Source organism: Varroa destructor, unplaced genomic scaffold (assembly GCF_002443255.2).
Source record: "Varroa destructor unplaced genomic scaffold, Vdes_3.0 BEIS01000006.1, whole genome shotgun sequence".
Lineage (NCBI taxonomy): Eukaryota > Metazoa > Arthropoda > Arachnida > Mesostigmata > Varroidae > Varroa > Varroa destructor.
Window position 1 is genome coordinate 27,631,069 of NW_019211459.1, and position 22,366 is coordinate 27,653,434.

At 39.8% G+C, this 22,366-nt stretch overlaps 1 protein-coding gene and 1 long non-coding RNA gene across 5 annotated transcripts; one reads left to right on the top strand and one right to left on the bottom strand.

The window, feature by feature from the left end:
• Positions 1–1,091: 1,091 nt before the first annotated feature.
• On the bottom strand, positions 1,092–5,268 carry LOC147755057 (uncharacterized). 2 transcript variants are annotated; one of them, XR_015330341.1, is made up of 2 exons: positions 4,708–5,268; positions 1,092–2,012 (listed from the first exon to the last, which is right to left on the bottom strand). It is a non-coding gene; the product is annotated as an uncharacterized LOC147755057 (long non-coding RNA). The 2 variants fall into 2 exon arrangements; XR_015330340.1 differs by lacking the exon at positions 4,708–5,268 and adding an exon at positions 2,526–2,999.
• On the top strand, positions 3,198–21,216 carry LOC111252835 (transcription factor E2F6-like). Of its 3 annotated transcripts, none has more exons than XR_015330337.1 (6): positions 3,198–3,909; positions 7,308–7,418; positions 11,825–12,488; positions 12,737–12,809; positions 15,211–17,810; positions 19,908–21,216. XR_015330337.1 is itself a non-coding variant. In XM_022811357.2 (5 exons), exons 1-5 carry the CDS (start codon positions 3,760–3,762, stop codon positions 15,356–15,358), a joined length of 1,146 nt encoding a protein of 381 aa, XP_022667092.1. In that variant the 5' UTR covers positions 3,198–3,759; the 3' UTR covers positions 15,359–21,216. The 3 variants fall into 3 exon arrangements, 1 of the variants encoding a protein (XP_022667092.1); XR_015330338.1 differs by having other exon boundaries at positions 15,211–15,598; XM_022811357.2 differs by having other exon boundaries at positions 15,211–21,216.
• The last annotated feature ends 1,150 nt before the right edge of the window (positions 21,217–22,366 follow it).

The following is a 22,366-nucleotide window of genomic DNA, read 5'->3' on the forward strand; positions in this document are numbered from 1 at the left end:
GTGCAAATTGAACTCAACATGTACAACTGTGCTACGAAGTGAACTACCAAAAGTGTTTATTTCGATTTTGCAGGACAATTCGTTTATGTTTTTGGAGTTCGAGGCTGTGCGATTCCTTGAAGTAACGAAAAAATATTGCTTGGCCCTCAGCCCTAGGAATAGTTAAATAGCTGATAATCAGATACGACAAATACATATTTATGGTATCAGTGACACTGTATGTCCACATCAATACTGGGTCACAAAGCATACACTAGTTCTTAGCTAGCAAGATCCATTCGGCTTCATACTATCGTGTAAAGCTAAACCCCTTTAGCACAGTATAGGTACGAAACATTATTAGCTAAAGACATTACAAAAAATACTGAATTTAGAATGGGTCAAGGCTCGAACCCCCGGCGGTAGGAGAGTCCCCGACGTAGCGGTTTCCTTCTTCAAACAGACAATGATCTCACCGTACCTTAGTTGTTCACAGGTAGTACCATACATCGTTACAGTTACAAATGTTATATTGGCTGCCCTATTTCATCCCGCTAGCATGGTAGTCAAAAATTGCAGTGTAGTCGATCAGAGATGCGGGTGCAAGTGAACATATCGTATCAGACTTGGGTTAATGAAATGGAAATGAAAACTAAAAGCGAGAATCAAACTTAGTAATTGTGATAACAAAGTGTTTAATTGTATGTAAGCGTATGTATTAGGTCAATATGTATGTGCAAAATATTCTTTAGTGTTATGTGCAAGCGACTGTAAGAAATATAAAACCAAAATTTGACAATTTATAATTAAAATATGTATGCAAACGAAACGCGCGCTACAAACTTGTCTGTTCTCTTTAACTCATAACGAGTTCTCCAGGAGTTTTAAGACACAGCACACAATAGTCAATGAGGTATTGCTACGGCAATGAAAATAATCGTATTTCCATCACAAGGAAATTACTGAGAATTTCAAAGGAATCTTGTTATCTCTTACTTGGGGTAATTGTATGGTCATTCTAAATGGTCGATAAAACTTTTGGTTTATGTCGTATATTGCACTGCACCTGGGGGCGTACTGTCTACGCAGTGTAAAAAATGTTCATCGTATAGTTATATTTTAGATTATACTTAATGTTTCTTTATTTTATCACATCCGCCGTATAGTAAGCTTATTATGTAACAAGGTATAGCATCTAATAGTCGTTTTACATCTTTTTGAATAATTTAAGGCAAAGATCAAATCCTGGGTGCATAAATAATTCCCATAATGTGGTTTGTTGTTCAAGACATCAGAATTAGGAAACCAGTGTACAACTGTGAACCAGAATCCAGTACTTTTTGTAACATTTCGAACCATAAACCATAAAAGAAGCCCCTTTTTGATTACAACCCGATAGTGAAATACTTATTATTTATCATTGAAATACGTACACGTGCAGTTGTGTGTTTCAAATCATCTATAAAGCTAAATGTAAACCAACATGAACCTAAATACCAGCATTTTGGTTATCGTTTTTGGGTTACCTTTAAGGATTCGGCACAGGGCATATTACAGATTTTAAATGAATTTTGGAAACAAAGCTTTTAGATACATAAGCACGGTTGAATTTATAGTCGCTAGTGCAAGCGTTGGCATAAATAACGCTTGTCGGTTGATCTGATCTGCTCTTGTCCTGACTAGTAACTTAATAGAGCCAAGCTGAGTGTTTAATGTCTGATGCTGCTACTAACGTTTTATTACGATGGCCATAGCCTCTGATTAGTGGTGGGATCCTGGGTGGCATAGTAGATGGTGGCAATGATAGGTCGCCGACGTTCGTTCTTCGGGGAGAGCAGAGCGCTTTGGCGAATTGCGCGCCAACTTCAGTCGTCCGGGTCGTCAACCGGCGCTCCCCTCCTGTTTTTTCCGGCCCTCGCTTCTCGTGCTGTCGCCACCGGTCTCGCAACTACTACTGCCGCCGTTAAAAACATCTGACGATGATAACGATTGATGATGTCGATGATAAGGACAATGATTGAATGACAATGCCGCTAAAAGAGATCTCCAAAGAATAGACTGAATCAACTCGAGTAAAAGTGCATTAGTATTGGCAAAGCAAGTGATTCAAATACCGCTATTGTAATTGGATGGTAGAAGTGCAAACGCCTAGTTAACTTTGCAAGAATAGGTAACTAAGTGGCTCTAGAAATAACGCCAGGGACTTGAAATCGTGGACTCTCTGGTTTAAATATGCAAAAACACAGGCAAACTTATGCATCCCCACTTACTGGTCTACTAACAAAGCTAGTCACTTTTACATCCTTTACCCAGGAAAAATTAACAGATTTACGCAGTTGTAGAGCGTTTAGCATCCAGTGGGCTTATTATTTCGTTTCGTACATCCAAGAAATGAAAAATAGTTTTCTAACGCATGGTTCCTTTAAGTAGATTCTTCAACTATTGACGAATCAACCACATGAAAAGGTAGCTCTACCATGTTGTCTGTATCTTGTAATAACTGTAACTTGAAGAATGCTAGAAATGTAAACATCGCTGATATTTACAGTTAATTTTAGGGCAGTAATTTTGTTATTTTCCCAATGATTATGCCGCTTTTCCTCTGTATCATTTCGTTTCGTACTTTGAAACGTCAGTCGTAACTTCGTAGCGTTAACAGCCGTGAGTCGTTTGTAGGTGGAGTCTGGCTGAAATATTTAAACGACGATGGCCCGCCACTTTTCCCTCTGAAAAGGCGGCGGCCTCGACGGGTAACTGGTCTACGATTCTTCTATTCTATTACTATGACTCTCATAATAGTAGAAGAAGAAATAGTCAAAAATAGAAAAGCGGAATTTGTAGACGCAGCAGGAGCATCAGCAGATTTTGGTGTCTATCTCTGTCTCCTCAAATTCACCTGCTTCGTGGCCAAGAACGGCCAGCGAGCATTTTAGAACGTCATGTCGTGTTGATTGGAGAGCGAGCTTTGGAAGTGTCTGGGTACAGTTGGTTGCTTTCGAATCTTTTGGGGTCCGTTGTATACCGCACGGTGACCCGCTGATTGTGTGAAACGTCCCGCAACTAGTTTTCGTGGGGACCCCCCGAGCGGTTGCCCGCCGCGGGAAAGGGCCGAGCCCCTAGCAGACGACGCTTCATCGGCTTAGCCAATCAGAAAGCGGAGTTTGACTTTGGCGCCTTTGTGCTCGGCTCTGCTTGAGCAGGAACTTGTCTGCTAACTGCTGGACCGCTGTTGTTGTGCCTTCCGCGGTCTCCAATTTCATCCAGGCCATCGGAATTCATCTGAGGCCAAAAGTGCGTTGAAATCATTGTGTACGAACTCTACGAAGCCTGTGCTAACGTCGGATGTGTTCAGCGACATCGAGGCGCGCTTGCCCCGCGTTCGTGCGCCTCCCCAAACGGTGGGCCTATCATAGTGCAGTGGTCAATCAGTCAACCAGTCGTTTGGCTCTGTGGCTGGAAGCGATCCCCGCCAGCGCGTCCCAGGGCGGCCCTACTGCCCGGCAGCCTTTATGAAACGCTCGACAGGACCTTTCGGGACAACTGGCAACACAGAATAGGCACTGGCGATTCTCAATGACATCGATGTCCGTACTGCATTACCCGAAGTGAACGACGGTCAGTGCCGTAGGAGCATCAGTCGGCCTCTCTAGCGGCTGCTGGTCTAATCTTGTTCTTCCGAGCGGCCGGAGTTGCGAACGCCGCTGTTGTGAGTTATTCATTTGTTTCATAGTCTATCCTGCGTTTCGCCAGCGATATTGTAAGTGAGGAGTTTGAACCAAAATGAATTTTTCCGAGCAAACACGGCAGGCGCTCTTCATGAGCTATGACGACTATTCGACGCCGACGCCAAAGATCGAGGCCCCGGTAGGGCACTTTGCTGAGTCCAACCCGAACCGCCCGCCTCTACCAAAGCCCCAACAGCGCAATCAGGTTTGTTCGTTGTAGTCTCTCTGTTCGTGCGTGCGTATCTGAAATGTGACATGTCCTCCGGTCGTCTGTCGCTGAATACTTTTTCATAACCGCGAACTCCTCTATTCCTGCTGCAATTACTGACTGATAGTATTGTGATTTCGAGCAATGAATGTTTATTATATAGTGTTATTATCGCCCCTTCGGTCTCTCTAATTAATAATAATAATGATCGAAATAGTAATGGTAATGAACCAATTACAGGCTGCGGCGGGAGCGATGTGCTAAGTTGTGTGCAGTTATAGTAATACTAATTCTGATTTAAACAATACACAATCAATAAATATTGTGTGCCGTTTGTCATGCAGCCGTGCTTATGTGCTGATACTTTAAGGGTCATGCGTATAATGTTGTTGACTATCGAAGCTGCATCATCCATCGAAAATGTGGCTACCGCTGGCGTTTTCTTATTGTTCTCTGCGCTGCTGCGGGGCTCTGTTGATTCGTTATTCGTCGGTCGCGTACATATGACGACTGTACGTAACAGCTCAACCGCAGCAGCAGCAGCACCGCTGAATCGCAAACTCCATTCACCACCGTTATTATGTTAGTTCTGTTAGTGTTGTGGCTGTTGTCGATATTATTTTCTGCCGTCTGGTTCTGTCTCGTTGGACTCGTTTCGATCCAGGCGTCACACACCGAGCGTACCACAACATCATATTATCCAATACCAATTTCAACATGTCTCGATAACGGCTTCGCGCTCACCTATCATCGTTGGTCTATCACTATTATTAATCTATTACTATACGTACTTACCCATCAACCAACTAACCAGCCTCGATTAGTGGAAGGCAATGTGCTCGGCTCTATTGGAGTTGGAATTTGCCATTCAGGTTTTCCACATCATTTGCCTGATTGCTGTCGGCGTGTCAGGGAGTCAGTCATTCACATGGTGAAACGGCTCGCATCTATCAAGCGCTTGACAACTGAAAGGTTAACTAAAGATCTGATAACGAATGTTTGTTTTTTGTTTGCTATCTTCGCTCTCGGTGTATAGTAATCAGGGTGTACACGGTGCACGAACTGACGAGCTTGGGATCGTTGGTTGTTGCTGTAATAACGTGTACTTATTTATCAGTTTAAATGGATTGGATAGAACAAGGCATCATTTTTTTAATATACTAGACATCCGACTGCACATTTCAACAATAGACGTAATGGAGAATTTCTGTTGTCGCTGACAGAAAACGATCACGTTCCGGTTGTTTGTTCCTAGCCGCCTTAGCCTTCTTGCATCTCCTTCAGGAATTTTTAGTGGGCCAGAGATGACGGTCAGAATTATTGAAGATGTTGGGCACACACCAGCAGCCGTCCCAATGTCTGTCTCTCTGTTCGTGATTATATACATACAAAAGCAGCCTTACCTTCGTCTGCCCTTTTTTGTTGTTGCCGTTGCTGCTGTTGACAACTATATAATTGATATCACCTAATAAATATTATCATTCAGCAGCTAATGCTGTGGCCGTTCGTAATGACTTCTTAAATTTAACGCTTCGTTACCTACCACTTCAATAATAATAACAGCAACAATTAAGTATCATTGCTAGATACATATCGATGGTTAATTCTCTGTTTCTCTAGGCATCGAGAAAACTAATGCCATTGTGTTGATCCTAAATTGGTCCGTTGCTAGAGGATGCGGGCTGCATCTAAGTCGCCTTTAGACTACGAGCAAAAATAAAAGTTGCTGGTTATGTTTAGGTTTCTCTTTAGGTTTAGATGACCAATTCACATCTGAAGTAATGCGCGATGGCTTCAGTACCGGAAGTAAGATAAAAATCGGGTGGTCTATTAATATAATAGTCATGTAATAGAATCTTGTTGAAATTTTGGAAGGATACCCATCAAATTTCTGAATTAGGAGGGCTTATGATGAAATAGTACAAACGTATGCCTTACTTATTTTAAAATGTCTTCTTAGTCCACGGACCTTAAACATTGTGAACAGGAATAATGGTGCATAACATTATAGTTATGAGGTCGCTTATTTCTCTCTGAAATAGGGTTCATTGCTACATCTCAGCTCTAGTCTGTGATATTTTGTTGTGCTTGTGGTGATATACATAAAGCAAGAACGGTAATGTTTGTTGCTGTCCAGCAAACCGTTTTCCCAGCTTTAGAAGTTTGCAACGAGAGGTTGTGATATTGAAATCTCCCTCTTTCTCTCCCACTTTTCTGCGTCTCGATCTTGATTTTGGATAAAATATTTGCCCAAACAGTTGATATGATAAATTGTATCCACTATATACGGAATAGATGTGTTTAATCAGTTGAACGTTTAAAAGACAGTCTGTCACCTAATGTATTGGCGTTCGTTATATAGGCGAGTCACCTGATTTCTTCTTTTTAGGTAATTGATCGCATGCGCTGATGTTCAATATGCTCAGCAACATGAAAGAATGAAGACAGATAGTTTTCCTGCAAAAATTATTCTTCAATAAAACCCAACCTTTAATTCAGGTTTGGATATGTACTCGATTGTTGATAAGAGTGGAAAATATTTGAATAACGCATATTGACGTTATAAAAGCGGTTTTTTTTCTAATGTTAACTGCCTATCCGGTTGTGTATAGTTTTTCTAGTTTTTTAGCACATGCAGAACGATGCATTTTTATGAGGTGGTGACCCCGTTCTGACCCGTTTACCGGAGGCTAGCGAGCATTGCGAAGAAAGCGATAAAAGTTGATGGGGTAGGGAATGTCCAATCATTTTGTCGCCTAATAATTTAGGCAACTCCCTTCTTCTTCAAGTAGTGCGTTTAACGAATACTTTTATTCTGATTGCATGCCATCCCCTGCAGTATATTAAAGTATTTCGTAGGCTAGGTATGTACTTCTTGTATATTTTGTAAAGTTAAAGGAAAAATTACAGTTCAATTATTACTCCATGACAGAGAAATGAGCATTATGAGAACACATAAAGCTAAAGGTTTCACTGCTAGAGCTTCAGTTGCTTGCCAGTGAAGTTTTGATTAATTTAGCTCTCTGCCTAAGATATTCAAATAAGGAAGATTACAACCATTAATTTTCTGTACGAATGAGTGAGCGATGAATTTATATCTTTGCTTTCCGTCGCATTGCGTTGGATGCGCTGTGCGAGAGGCTTTACCATGCCAGCTCAAGAGTCCGAAACATTAGAAAAGCTGCTTCGGGAAGATGTTAGAGCCAGTGAGACTTTACTACATGTTATCACAACAATTATCGAATACAGTAGGAGTCCTATTAAGCTGACGGTTTTTGAGTATGCCTTGCTGAAAGACAGCGCGTTTTAAGATACCAATTACACTTCAGTTCAGTATTAAGCTTTTCTTGTGCGGTATGAATGTTTTTCCTATCTGTTGTGGGCATTTGTTGCAGGTGAAGCGGCGTCTCGATATGGAACATGGCTCACCTGTGTTCAAAACGCCTTCGCCCGTTGTTCATTCTAAGAAAATCAAACTCATTGCTCCCAAACAGGAGTCGCCACAGGTAAGACCGTATGATTGCTAACACTTAGACATAGGGTTATGTTTTCTAGACCATGAATCTAATGGAAATTTAGTACTATACCTTTTTTGAATTAAATATGTTCGTAGCTATGAAGTGGATTTCTGTGATGTGGGTTTATTTAACATTTATGACAAGAGAAAATATTCAGATTCTTCATGTACTATACTGACAACAACATATTTAAGAGACCCACGTGTAAGATCATTCAAAAGTATATTGACTCTTACGTGAACTTTGTTTTATTCGCCATAAAACGTCGTGAAAATTATGTTTAGTGTTTTCTTTATAAAAACCCAAACATGAGATGAAGTTAAATATAAGCTAGAATTACTTCGTTCAGTTAACTAACAATTTCAGGTAGCCTACTTGTGGGCTTGATGACCGTGTAGACAATCTTATGATGGCATTGAATACAAGCGTGTCATCAGGTGGAGCTAATCTCTAAAGATGAATGGACTATTACGATAGGGCACACTGTGTTAAACCCCATATATAATTATGTTATTATGGTGCAATAGTTGTTTAGATTGAAACAGCATGCCCTTTAGGAAACTTTTTAAAAAATGAGCATACCTTTCAAATGTAAGTAGTTTCCGATGGTCCTCTCATTATTTCATGTTCAACTATTGACTTCGCTTCTTTCACAGTATCATTACCATCAACTTAAAGATACTAATTTGTTATATATTTTGCTTGCCGACGTCTTTTTAGCATAGCTGTTCACAATTAGTATGCATTAATCGGTTAACTAATAGCGGGAGCTGAGACTGTGGATGTGTGCGTGCTAGGCATTCGAGTAAGGTCGTGAGCGTCCTTTTAGGCCTTGGTATAACATAGGTGTAATATAACTAGAGTAATTATCAAAAGACGCACCTAAGTCAAACCCTAAAGATGCGTCAGTTGTTTAATTTTGTCATTGATTTTTATTTTTGCAACCAAGCTCTTTTCGGAGTAACTTCAAACCATTCTTTTGAATGAGTCATTTTAGCCGTTGTAAAACGGCCGGAGACCAAAGAAGCTATTAGAGGTGACACATGGTATTTTTGCTGGCCGAATGCAACTATTGCATAGGGTGAACCAATTCACGACTCTTTAAGAAGAAAGCTTCGCAAATGGCCTGCGTTAAGTTTATATTGTCTGCGCCCAGTCCGTGCGCCCCGTAAAATTCTAAGTACATGATGTCGGGCTGAAATCTATATGCATAGCCATAAATTAGCATTTTTCCTAGAACTGTCAATCCAATTGCATATTTTTAGGACATTTAATGAATATCCTTCATAACTATACATGGCTAGGCTGCACGTCATTGGGTCACTTTTTTAAGAGAACTTCAGATATTTGTAGGTTATTATGTTTCTCATTTATAATCAATTGTATTATCAATTGTTAATTATAGCCTCTCGGTCGCTGTGCTCCTTGCTTTATGCTACTTGTATTCAATCATCAAACGATTTCCAAACGTCTACCAAAGTCTTCTTTCTTTGCTTATATTCCAATACAGTAGTCTTATCATGTTGCTTTCCTTTATCTCCGTTATGATATAAATCAAGCGTTTGCATAGCAAGAAAATGCTACTCTCAGTAAAGGAGCAATTATTACATTATGCCAGCGTAGTGTTTCCATCTCCATGCAAGTCAGTATGCCCCTAGGCAATTTACACAGTATATACATTTAATACTTTTTTAATTCATTCATAATTGTTTTTTGTACTTCCGTAATTTGCATTCACAGTTTTTGGCTGTACTTTACTTAAATATTATGACACCTTTTCAGTTGCCCTTGCGTACAACTGAAAGAAAGATGGTAGTTTGAGAAGAACTGATGCTACCAGGACGATTATATTTGCTTGTAAGAGTCGTGAATAGTCTGAAGCCACTACTTATTACTAGCATTGCCACTTTTTTAAGTCGCAATGCTAGTAATTTGCAGATATAATGCTCACCGAAAATCACGTGTTAGGTATACTTTAAGAGTACCACGAAGCCAACATTAGTTAGATAATACTGATTCTGTTCTGTACGACCCTTGTGGAAAGATGCCGAGGCAATAATCAGTTTGACCTGACCTAGTCGCAGTAGTAGAGATCATAATGAGGTGATCCTTTATTCAATACTATACGTATGAATGCCAGAAGGTGCACATACACAAGGAAGGTGCATGTGTGTCCGATTGTACGGCAAAGTTGACATGTACGTGATACTGCTGTGTCGGTTTAAAACGCAAATTAAGGCCGGGTTAAGAGAAAAATGGTGTAATTCATGATAAGAATAAGGGTACAGCTAATGGATGGTCGAATTAATGAAACCAAGACAACTTTTTTTTTGACTACGGATGAACAAGGTGGCGGTTCCAAGGTAAATGCTGTATATGATACTGAAAAACATTTGCCTTATCTACTTATAATCAATTTCATGTGCTTCCATCAAAGTTAAGTAGAAATTAAAGGCGAAGGGCTCAAGTTGATTTCAATCCTAGGTTTTTGACACATTGTGTAATAGTTTATAAGGAATGGATTTATTCATTCGTGTTATTTTCTTTGCTCCACATTTTGACGTCGTCGATTCGTATATACTACAAGTGAAGGGAAAGTGATTCAGTTTACGTGGCACCGGCATCACTAGATCATAACGCCTATCTTACGTGGGCCAAATGTGAGGCTCAGCCCTGCCAATTGGATTTATTCCCGTCGAAACGAGTACGGATTAGCGAGATTCATCTTTCAAGGTTGCAAATCAGACCAAAATCATTCGACAGAGATAGAGGCTGGTAGCGGGGAGCAGTTTGCGCCATTGGATGATCAGGGTGAAGTCGCCCTGATCAGGCTTTTCACTAGGATCCAGGCTAACTCCCTGCACTAGCGTATGACCATGATTGATTGAACATGATAAAGCATAGTCTGCAGTGCTGCTCATTCGTAACTCCACGAGCAGTTTTTTTAATGATATTTTTTCCAGATTCTCATCCATCCCTTGATTTTCTTGGAATCGGATAATAAAGGATGTAAACCCCTTCACATCGTTTTCTAAAAACAACTTAATTTCTCTTGTCACGTATCTTCTTCGTACGTGTAAGCGTTGTACAGTGTCCCGTGTTTTCCAAAGATGCAGTGCAAAGGATACAGACTTCCGATGGGGCTTTACTAATTCTGTAACAATGGCTTTGAAAAACTTCGTGATCCGTGAGAATTTGCGTTTGGTAGTGAGCTCTGCATCAGGATGTGCAACCCAGCTTTCTGTATTGGGTATAATGTCCTTTTCTGTCGGTGACGGGGTAAAATTAGGCATCGCCTCCAACTCTTCTTGGCTTATTCTTAGGACCTTGTCTTCCATCGAATCATGCCAAAGCATGCGCCTTTCTTCACCTCTCAGGTCCTATTTAATGGTGCCTGCCAGGAGCAAGATTGCATTTGTGTTAACAATGCAGTAGGCTTGGATAATTTTAAGCGCGAGCATTTTCTGATCATTTCTGGTAGCTCCTTGACCGTGACCTTTGCAGGTTTGAGAAACGTTCAAAGAGGTATCCAGAAGAGCGCAATCGACTCCGCTACTATCTTGAGGAGATAAAAGATAAATTTGTATTTTGTTATATCCACCGATTTTTCCGTTCTTATCACGGAAATTCTTATCACGTGAAATCACAGAGAATAAGAACCAGCGTGTGATTACATGTAGGTATTGACCAATGGGTGTACCACAGACCTCTGTCGAGGTTGAGAACGATCATAGAGTAGTGCTATGTAAAATACTTCACTAACGCGGAAATAAAACTAGGCGAAGAAACTCGTATTTGTCTAAGATAAATTATTTTCACATGTGGAACTATCAGAAACGGAAAATTCCTTCATTAGTAGAGCACACTGTCATCAACTGAGTACACATTCAAGCTAATAACACATTTAATTCGCTGAAGCTGAACGATGCCAGCGGCGATAAACGTATTATATTATATAAAATTCTATGCATTTAATTTAGACTTTTTTATTTCGTTATTAATACTATTGTATAACAGTCAGGTTTAGCTTTGAATGGATGTTACGAACCTCGGTTGTCTAATTTTTTCGTTGTGACATTTTCCAGAAATCTGAGCCTTTTTAAGATAACCGTAGAAAATTAAAAGATTAGTTTAACCTTTTAAATTATCTGAGGTATTTAGTTGCCAAGTTGGTTCGTAACAAATAATCCGAAGTCGTGCGAACATTTCAAATAACTCAATCCGATGTTTAGATTTATTTGAAACAATGACACAGGCGTGAGCAAAGCCCGCCGGTGAAAAATATATTAATAACAACATTCACAATTACAAACCGGCCCCAGTTTGCGCGTGGCCTTGGACATTTTAACCTTTGACCCTATGCAAATAATGTATGCGTTTTAATTGGTTTTCAGAATTCTTTGCTACTTCCATCGTTGAGCTCACGTGAAGGTCGTGTGGATACGTCCCTAGGTAAACTTACTCGCAAGTTTATCGACCTTATTCGTGCCGCTCAAGACGGACTTGTGGATCTGAATCAGGCAAGTGAAGTTCTATCTGTGCAGAAACGGCGAATATACGACATTACAAACGTGCTCGAAGGTATCGGGCTAATCGAAAAAAAGCAGAAGAACGTCATTCGCTGGAAGCCGCAAAATGAGGAAGGATCTTCACGGCAGGGTGCTCAACTACAGCTTGACCTGAAGGAGTTAGAGAATAAGGAACACATGCTTGATGAATTGCTTAAATCAGCCGCAAGTGAGCTCGAAAAGATAACTGATACTGATGGAAAGCAGTGGGGTTACGTGACATACGCAGATATGCAAAATATACCTTCGTTACGTGATCAGACCGTGGTAGCTATTAAAGCACCGCCAGATACAAAGCTTGAGGTGCCTGACGTACATGACAAAATTCAAATGTTCTTACGGAGTGATAGAGGACCTATAGAGGTGTTCGTTTCGGCGGACGGCATGGGTCACAACCACCCTGCTAGTGATACGAGCGAAAACACTGCGCCAGAATACAGCCTTACAGCATCTTCGGTCACTACATCTGATACGACGTCACACGACCAAGGTGAGAAGACGCCGCAGTTTATATGGAGTTTAATAATTATACAGCATAAGATTTGAACTAACAAATCAAAAAGAATCAATACGTTTCAATACGTCGTTTGATTTTTCCTTAGGTGTTCGCATAGAAGGTGATAGCTTTTTTTAGGCTAGTATCGAATATTCTACAAGGACTGCTAATTTCAACAATGATATAATCACAGCCAGTTGGTTAATTGTCTTTTCGATTCCACCGTCTTAATCTCTTTTCAGCTGGAACTTCAGCTACAAATCTTCTGGACGATGATCCACTACCGTACCGAACCAGCTGTATCCCAGGTCAAATGTGAGTCACTCGAGATTATCAACTACGGCAGATTTTTTGTCAAGGACTTTGCTATATGATCTGCCACTCATCACTCCGTGCTGCTCATAACTGAAGGGACCAAATGCTAACCCAAGTAGATAGGATTGAAATATATTAACTTAGTTAATTGGCTAACGCTTAAATCTTGGTGTAGGTGTTAACCAACGACAGCTTATTGCACGGGTATCTTTACTGTCAAAGTATACAGCCGACAAAATTTTGAGTCCTTGGCATTTCCTGACACTGGTTGGTAGGTGTTTGGTCTATCAAGTTACGATAAGAATATGTCCCCTGTTAAGGTATTATCAAGAATACCAGCGACTCTATGCCCTCGACACTACGTCAGCTTACAAGAAAGTTAACTGGACCCTTTTTCCGGAGGATTTGATTTTCTTATAAACTTTTAAGTAGCGGAGCTCCGAGTAGAGTTAGAAAAAATTCCCTTCATCAATAAGATAACGCTTCATTTTTTAGCAAACACGACAAGTGTTCCTGGGTACCATGTATTACATTTCCTGTACAAGATGGACGGAAGAGATGGCTGATACAACTTTGTAGACAGTTTCCCACAAGGTTCATAAAAAGCCTGACGTTTTGTTATTGTTGTACATACGAAGAGGCATCCACATAGTAATATTTGTTGATTATGATTATTTATATTGTAGTCTTGTATTTATATCTCAGGAACATTATATTGCAGAAATGTTAGTGAGCCTGGTCATTGAACCTAATAAGTGAAGATAGTATTGTAAGAGTTGCGGTTTGAGGGTTAAGCACAAAAGCTGCACGGTCAGTTACTGGCCTTCAGATCGCTTAAGTTAAAAAGTGAGATTGTGAATCTGAAGTTAGTCCTTGTTCATGCCATTATAAATGCTATGTGCTACTAGTAGAGTGAATCAAAAAAGCCATAGAACCTAACGGACTTATGTTGCGCACAGTCTCAAAGTAACTTCGTCTAACACTATCATGTTGGCTTAAAATGCTGTGCCCCCACACGCTACATTGCTCTTTTTCGTGCTAGATATGTGCTATATTGCAAAAAGCAGAAGGCTCATGAACAAACAATCGATAAAACGTATTTTTTTTACGCATTAAAACAATAAAACGGCTCCATCTAATCTGCTGACTCTCCGAACTTTGAGATTGTTAGCGCACGCGCATTGGTGAGCGAGACGCGTATGCGTGACTGGATCGAACCTCAGTTAGCTTAGATCATTTTCTAACAGGAGGGTAGGACACCCTTTAATCACAAATCCTTAGACCAGCGAGAAAATGTAACTAATAAATAACTTTCGTTAGCCACAACGAGTGACGAACGGTCATTGGCTTAGAAACGATATCTATCGTGCCGTTTGGCTTGTTGATATAGTTACTGTGCTGTGGTTTTTGTTGTTTAGCATGAGCAAGTGTCATATATAAAATGTTTGCTTAGCGACTGTGTAACTTAGGTGTTATAATACGAGTGAGCGTGCGTGGGTGTGTGTGTGTGTTTTTGTGTGTGTGTATGTGTATGTGTGTGCTTGTGTGTGTGAGTGTGTGCGCGCGCGCGCGCGCGCCTGTCCGCATCTCCAATTATTCACTGTTCGACGTTGAAAATTGGCTATTGTTAATATCAATAGAGCACGACGATGAAGTGGCCGAGTAGCGCAATCAAAGTTTCTAACAGGAGGTTTAATTGAGCGCCTGACTAAGGTTGTTTTCTAGACTACCTGAATCTAAAGTAAAAAGCATCGGTTGTTCAATGCTACAGGGCCATAGTTGGTCTGTTTTTGTTTCCTGTTTTTTGTCCGTAGCTAAAAAAAACGTAGAAGTAAGTGGACTGAAATGTACGCACTAAACAAGTATTTGTAGATTCAGTCTGTCAAGGGGTATGATAGTTATTAGAAAATGCTGGAAACACATTGCAGTAATCGTGTTAAATACACCTTAAAGTCATACGAAACAATGGATGTGCATCTTCGCCGCGAAGCGAGGTGATTCGCTTACATTACCTATTAGTCCGATAGAACGAGAGGGTTTGACGCAGAACTCAATGTCAAAGCTTAGCGACGATATATTAAGCATGGGAGCAGCGTGTCGATAACAATGGTATTTATATGTTGATACCGGACTGGGGTGTTGTTTGGAATATTTACCGTATCTAGATGCTAAAACGTAACTTTCAACTAAACTGCGTAACATGTATACTGCTCATTCGCACGGCCGCTCATTAGGTCGCTACGTTCGACAGTATGGTATTTTTGAGGAAAGAATACGTTTCCCTATACTAGCAAAGTTTTGTCGTAGCTATCTGCTGCTCTGCAATTGATTTTTAGTCCATTTCGTCAATAAATAGAGGGCTTAACTTGTATTGTGTATCACTGTTTAAATTAATTTTTAGATCACCAACGGATGAAATGGTCTCCCGCTTCATCACACCCTTCGTCAACTTGCAGCCAACCCTCTCAGAAGAAGACTTTAACTTCACATTGGCAGATGGAGAGGGAATTACCGATCTATTCGACGACTATCTCGTGCCGTTCCAGTGAGGTCTGCACCGCACTACTCAGTCCTAAATGAAAGAAGATACTTCTGGTTTGAGATGATAGCAGTGCGGTCTGTGTATTCATCGATGTCAACTCTGCCGATGGTGACCAAGTTCGATAAAGATAATACTTTTGTACCGAAGCCGCTTTTATGGACTAAAAAAGGAGCGGCTCCGGTCCTCGCTGTGGCTGGTGTTTGGGGGGTGACATGTCAACGTCAAGACTAACAGCAGCATCGGCAAGGCACGACGGTGACTTCTGTGATTACATATTACATTCTTATTTTTATTTTATAACTATGTGTAGTTAAGCAGCAGTCTGCTGTCTCTTGTAACTAATATGTGGGATGGACTGTATGCATCCATTGAGTCCTAAAACGAACCACACCCGGTTCGCGTGCTCCGCGAAATATATTTACCCAAGATGATGATATTAGAACGATACGACGATAAATTATAATAGTGCTAGTAAGGGAAATCATGTAGATGGCATTAATTAAAAACGTTTGTTTTAAAAAAAAAACAAAACAACCAACTGCCATAAGCAGTTGTCCAGGCAAATCTAAAAAATCTGGACGCAGTATCAACATAGGTGGCGGTTACGATTTTGTTTTCTTTTAATTTTTGATTCGACCAATAGAGGCAAAAAAAACAAAGATGGCGGAGGATTTCATAAGCATATATTATTATTACGATTTCCATCGATCGTCGTCGTCATCGCTATTAGTTCTTTTATGAGAGAAGCGTTGCGAGATGTAAGCAAGCAGTAAAAGCAAAGTTGTAATTATGACACAGAAAAGAAATTATATTCTTCATGCTTTTAGTATTGAACATACGATTGATCTTAGCGTTTGGCAGTGTGTGGGTGCCTTTGGACGAGTTTAAATAGATATAACTAAACCGTCATGGGATGCTTGAAAAACTCTTTTACTACGGCGACTATCATCAATATAAGTCGCCAGATTTATGCAATGTATCTACATCTGTTCTATCAGGTATCATGATATTTAGTGATACAGAAAATTATGATCTATGTTTGGGTTCTTTAACATTACAAGTAACGACACTTGCAAGCGCTTCGCAAATAACGATGATGCGCCCTAAATAACCAGAGCTTTTCTTCTACTCGCACGTGTCATCATCACCAATATACACCCGTACACAGAACAAAATCTAAGAAAAAACGCGAATGTACAGACAAAAGGAGCAAAAAGATACCTCAATGTAATAGAGATAGTAGAAGTAGTTAGTAGAGGTAGAAACGATGAGATGATGATCAATTTTGATTGACCATCATAGTAAAATCTACACTTCTGCTGCTGCTGGCCACTATTTGTAATCCATAATATTTTAAATTATCAAAGGAGCGCAGATTTAACATTAGAGGGCTAAGCGTAGTGGAAACAAGGGCCAGTATAATATATATATATATATATATATATATATATATATTTTAGCTGAAGGAGACAGAGAAACGGGACACGAGAGGCTTAGTAGACAGAAAAATGAAGCGAGGAAGAGCAGACTTATATTACTGTAGAGCAACGAAGAGACACGGTATGGCCAACGTGGCTGGGCGCGGTATTTACAGAACGTATACACGTTTCTATACGGAATAAGGAAAAGTAAGCGGGAGAAAAATCTGTCTGTAAATGTGGCAAGGTATGTCGAAGGAGGAGCTGGGGTTTAGGTCGAGTGAACCGGGCTGTATACGCCGTGGGCTCTTATCGATGTATGATAGAAACAAAGGATATATACAATAATGCGATGCGATTGTGTTATACTTCGGAACCGTGCTCCCAGAAAGTTCCGCAAGTTTACGAGCACCGAGTGACACTCAATGGAGCGGGTTGGATATAACAATAACGATTTTTAGATCTCACGCACGTTGCCGGTGTCTTTTCTCCCTTGGCATTATTATGTTAGTAGCTTGACACTGCTACAAGCTTATCACATCGGAACTTGTCGAATTCTTAATGCTGCAAAAACAGTAACAGTAAACCTTGTAAGGTGACTAGACGCCATCCCGTTAAGTACATCTAGCTTTGATTGTTATTCTGATGGTGTCTAATGTGGACGAATCCTTTAGATTTACTGAACGAAGACCGTCATTATGCGAACTCGTGGTAAAGCACTCCTAAGCTACTTGCCTTGTCTTTGCTAAATATCCGCAATGGGTTCATAGAAATAGGTCATAGGCAACTCATGGTGTGGAACCCACACTGAATAATTGAGGTAAAAATACCTTTGTTCTGAAGCGAACATGTGAAATGTGTGGGAAAATTTAATTAGAAGTTGGTGAATTTACGCAGTGGCACCTTATTTTGATCACGTTGAACACAAGTCAGGCGAGACAGTTTAGACCGCCTGTACATGTGAAGATCGCCGAGAAGGCAGACATGCTCAGCTTATTCGGTTTATGAACTACAGTTCGTTCTCTTTATGTTGTGTCCAAGGTGAGTTTCGATCCGCCTAGTTATTATATTTTGACATTGATCATCCTTTATTTCTAGCCACTCGGCTGTAAGTCGTTTTTATTTTTACAGTTAAATTATCGTAACGAAAAAACAAAAATATAGTCGTTGTGCCTCGTAGCAAAATGTATCGATTTTTTGCAGTGAATCGTTTTGTTGATTAGAACGCATTGTACATACAACCGTAATACTTTTGTGAGGAGCCGTGGAGCAAACTGATTGCTTTAGATAGTACAACTATGTATTATTATTAGTTGGGCAGACATATATAGACATATACCGGGCTAGCACAAGTGAAACCTTAGGTCTCGGGGTCTCTGAAAAAGTATCAGAGCCTAGAACGAGAATATATATATATATATGTATACCCGGGAAGAAAAGACTGCCCGACAATGGTGTGATTGAGGGAGAGGCTAAAGAGGGTTAAAATCATTAAGCTTAGGAAGGAATGAGGAGAACTGCTCACATAAGTTATCCATTCATGCCGCTCATGGTACTCTTTATATTCTACAAACATTATCAGTTTTCTTTCATAGGCAAATGGCCAGTGAATCACTGGGCCGCAGAGTAACTGAAACGACATTGATACAGCAACTCGGTAGACGAGGAAATTACTAGAAACCGCGCTCACTATTTACGTATTCATACGTGATATTGAGCGCCCTCTATGCTAACACAAATCGAAAATGGCTGAGAAAGTAAGAGCAAAGTCGTGCGACTGACTTTGTGTCATGAAAATAGATAAGAATGCCCATTGATAGAAGCTACAAAGAGCAGATTTTCATAATCAAATATTTAGGTTGTGCACCATGCACGTGTTCTAGCTACTCGATGTGCTTGATATTTTGATTATTTTATCTATGACATGCAGTTGAAATTAGCCACGAATTTTAATTAAGCAGGTGTCACCAAACGAGAACGGCAAAATAATTTCCAACAGTGTTTTTTTAGTACTGAACCTACCACTACCGATCAGTTTAACGGTTTGCCATTTTTTTTTCCAGTTTACATATCTAAAAGTTAGTACGCTGCCATAAAACTTTACACCATTGAGAATCTACGTTTAGTTGTGAAAGTAATAACTCTTTTCAAGGATTGTTCATTTTGACCTGGCATGGTAACATTAGATATAAAAGACGCGTGAGTAGGTTTAGTATTAAGTGTCAATCGATTTTTTTCATGATCTAACTAAAAGTCAGATTTAAGCTCGGTTACGAAAATACTGTTAAAAGAACCGTTGAAAAGGGAAGCATATTAAATCTGGAGCAGTCTGGTTCTAGTCTTCTTCTACTAACGGTGATTAATCTCATTGCTAGAAAGCGCACGAGGAAAGGTGGTACGCAGCGGAAAATCATTGGTAGTGTTTCTAATGGCTTAAATTAATGTTATCATCATGAAGGCAATTAATACTTGACAAAATGGTGTTGTTGCTACATTCGGAATCAGTCACTATCTGTTTATAAACTGGCTCTAATATAGCCACGAAGTGGTAACCGTAAGCCTCATGATATCATGCTTACTGACTACAAGAGTAATGAAGCGCGAGTGGCGGACGTACATACGAAAAAAAAAAAAAACAGCGAGATTGCTCGTTTTCCTCAAAGAGGAAATACACAACGTCATTTTAGTAATAATAATGAACATGGTAATGTCGGTAATTGCTCTTCAGTACCACATAACATTTCTCACACACGATAGCAATTTTAGTACCGATTTCAGCTGGTTGATTTCCAGCTAGTATATAAAACAAACGTTTAGTTCCATATTATGGTATGATTCATTCTGTTCGCATGTTGTTTGGACAACGACAGCCATCGGGTTTATCCATAGCCATAGTTGCACATGACATAATTTGAGACCTGTACGAAAAAGCTATATTATAATCGTTAGTTACAAGATTTACCCCATCAAATTTATTGAAAGACTCGAAATGGGAGACTTGGTGGACTGGATGGTAAGTTCTGAATTCCAGTGAAGTGTGCAAAGCGTGTCCAAATATTTATTTGATAATGTATAAAGGTGTGCATGAAATATAAAAATTGTAATAATATCATTGTCCTTTGGCTCGTCATTTCGTAGTTGTCTTCAACCATCTCCTAAAGAGAACTTAACGGCTGACACGTAGGCTGCCGTGAGAAATCTGGAATTAACTTCAAAAATTCGACTCGTCATTTCAACGAATCCAACTCGTCAGCTTAATATGTGCCCACAAAATGCCTTTTAGTTTTTATTTTCGATGTATGATGGTAAGTAACTATGCAAGGACAAATTCATTTCGCCGTTATTACAGCAATTTCATGAGAGAAGTAATTTTTTATGTTACGTAGTAGTAGCTGAAGTACACAGCATACTTCAGTGGCCCCGCACTATAAGGCTTTATCACCCTGCCATACGGGTGTGTCACAACGAAGTCAAATCTGCAGTCCTAATGGGATAAAATGTTTCCTTAACGTATATTTGGTCAGATAACGCGCGGGGTCAACTCGCCATTTCACCTGTTATCCAATATGAGGCGCTTCTGGTGTATCACAATCGACTTGATAAGTGGTTTGTTGATTAGTCTTGACCACCACACCTAACACGCAGTGATTGGTTCTCGAAAGCATCTTGTGTTATATGATTATGAAAATAAAATACATGATACATACTATAACGCATAACCGAAAAGCAAAATGATCGATGACCATGCTGATGATTGACGGTGATGAAGGCCAAAGTTATTCAATTATAGGACGAAAAAGACCCAGCAAATCGATGGCGAACAAAGGACATTATTGTAACTGAATTAAATTGAGTGAGAGTTAGATTAAATAGATTGGTTAGGAAGGAGCGGATGCGGTGATATACCAATAGTAAGTATCACAGAAGGTCGTTGGTATTGTTCCTTCATTTTCGAAATGTTAGATGGATGTGGTACACGTCAAGCCCAACATAAGAGGCGAGGATGATGGGTTAGATGCTATTTTATTTTGCGAATGAGAATCACTCGGTGAGGAAAAAGAATGATATAATGGAGAGGACGGCGACGATATATTGTATTTAGCATGCAACATGTAATAAGAATAACAATATTAACAATTGGGGATCGGGGACTGGTGTGTGATCACAACGACGGCTGTTACGTAATAATGACGCCGAGCCTGAAGTCGATGTTGCTTGTAACAATAAGCACATGTGTGGGTGTGTGTTGTGATGGCGATGAGAATAGAAGTTAACGCCATGGCGCATTTATAATGACACGATTATTACAATATAGTAGATGCTTACTGTTAATCTCCAATTGATTAGCTCTATTCAACGAGGTGTAACTCAACAAGCGTGGATTGAGATATAGATATCATGTAAATAGTGTGTAAATAAAGAAAAATTATGTGACTTGACATCGTGATTAATGTTTGATTTTTACTTTAGATTGAAAACCGTGGATTGTTTTCATGGACCACCAGCAAATCATACGACCTGGGCAGCCACGTCACGTCACTGCAGTGTAGCGACGTATGTCGGCCTAGGAGCATGATTTTACGCAGAGTTTCCTACTCTGTATGGTTGCCCCATATCGCCATCGGCTATTGTTGCTGTTCTACTGTCACTTCCAGTAAAAAAAAAAAGCAGCGACATCTTTGCTCTACAAGCGACAACAAGTAGTGACCCTAAGTGGTTATTCAACACTTATTTTATAGTGTTCTTTGAGTCGAGAGGCGATCATTTTGTTTATTTACATAGCGGTTCAGGCAAAAATGAGCCATAGTCGTTCATGGAGTGTCCCTGTAATGGAATCCTTAGTTCTACAGTTAAATTATTTTTCTCTGAAGCACTTTTCATGAAAAACAAACGCTTTTCCAATCGACTGTTTGGAATAATATAATAGCAAACGCTATTGTATTTATCGCTGGACGGTCTACCGGCCTGTTTACGGATCCACAAAGAGAAATATTAAATTTGCTGGGAACTTCTTAAGCACCCTATATTGCACCTCTGCTTCCTAGATTTTCCAGCCTCGCTAAACGAGTTGTCGAATCCAATTTACTGCCCCATATATATGCCAAAACGCTTTTTACTAATGACATGACTTATTCATTTTCTATCTATTAATGTAAAAAGGTAGTAAAATTCGACTATTTGGAGATGCCGGAATGCCTTACGGTACATAGCAGAAAAAGGACAAAAATAAAGTATTAAGTTCTATAAATGCTTTTAGAACGACATATTGAATATAATCGTTGCACATTGAGTATAAAAGTGCGGAACAGTTAAACCACTATAAGCATCTAAGCACCTAAGATCAGTGCTAATCCTCGTCAATAATCTGAAGGCCTGCCCAAAACTTGTTGAAAAGAAGTCGATAGAATCGTATTATAAATATGTTTAGAAACAGGTGGTGAATTTAGGCTTATCCTGAACCAGCTGACACTCTGATATCACGAGTAGCTCGTCATTGCTACGTGTTTTACACGTCTAAAAAATCATATTACAAGAACTTCAGCAAAAGGCTCTACCTTGCCTGGCGGTTATGTTGTTATATGGTTGAGACGACGCGC

What these genes read in the sequence shown, in the direction of transcription:
- LOC111252835 (XM_022811357.2), top strand. Translation starts at nt 3,760, where the DNA reads ATGAATTTTTCCGAGCAAACACGGCAGGCGCTCTTCATGAGCTATGAC. An exon ending in AGCCCCAACAGCGCAATCAG is followed by an intron (nt 3,910 to 7,307) that starts GTTTGTTCGTTG and finishes CATTTGTTGCAG; the next exon opens with GTGAAGCGGCGTCTCGATAT. An exon ending in TACGACGTCACACGACCAAG is followed by an intron (nt 12,489 to 12,736) that starts GTGAGAAGACGC and finishes ATCTCTTTTCAG; the next exon opens with CTGGAACTTCAGCTACAAAT.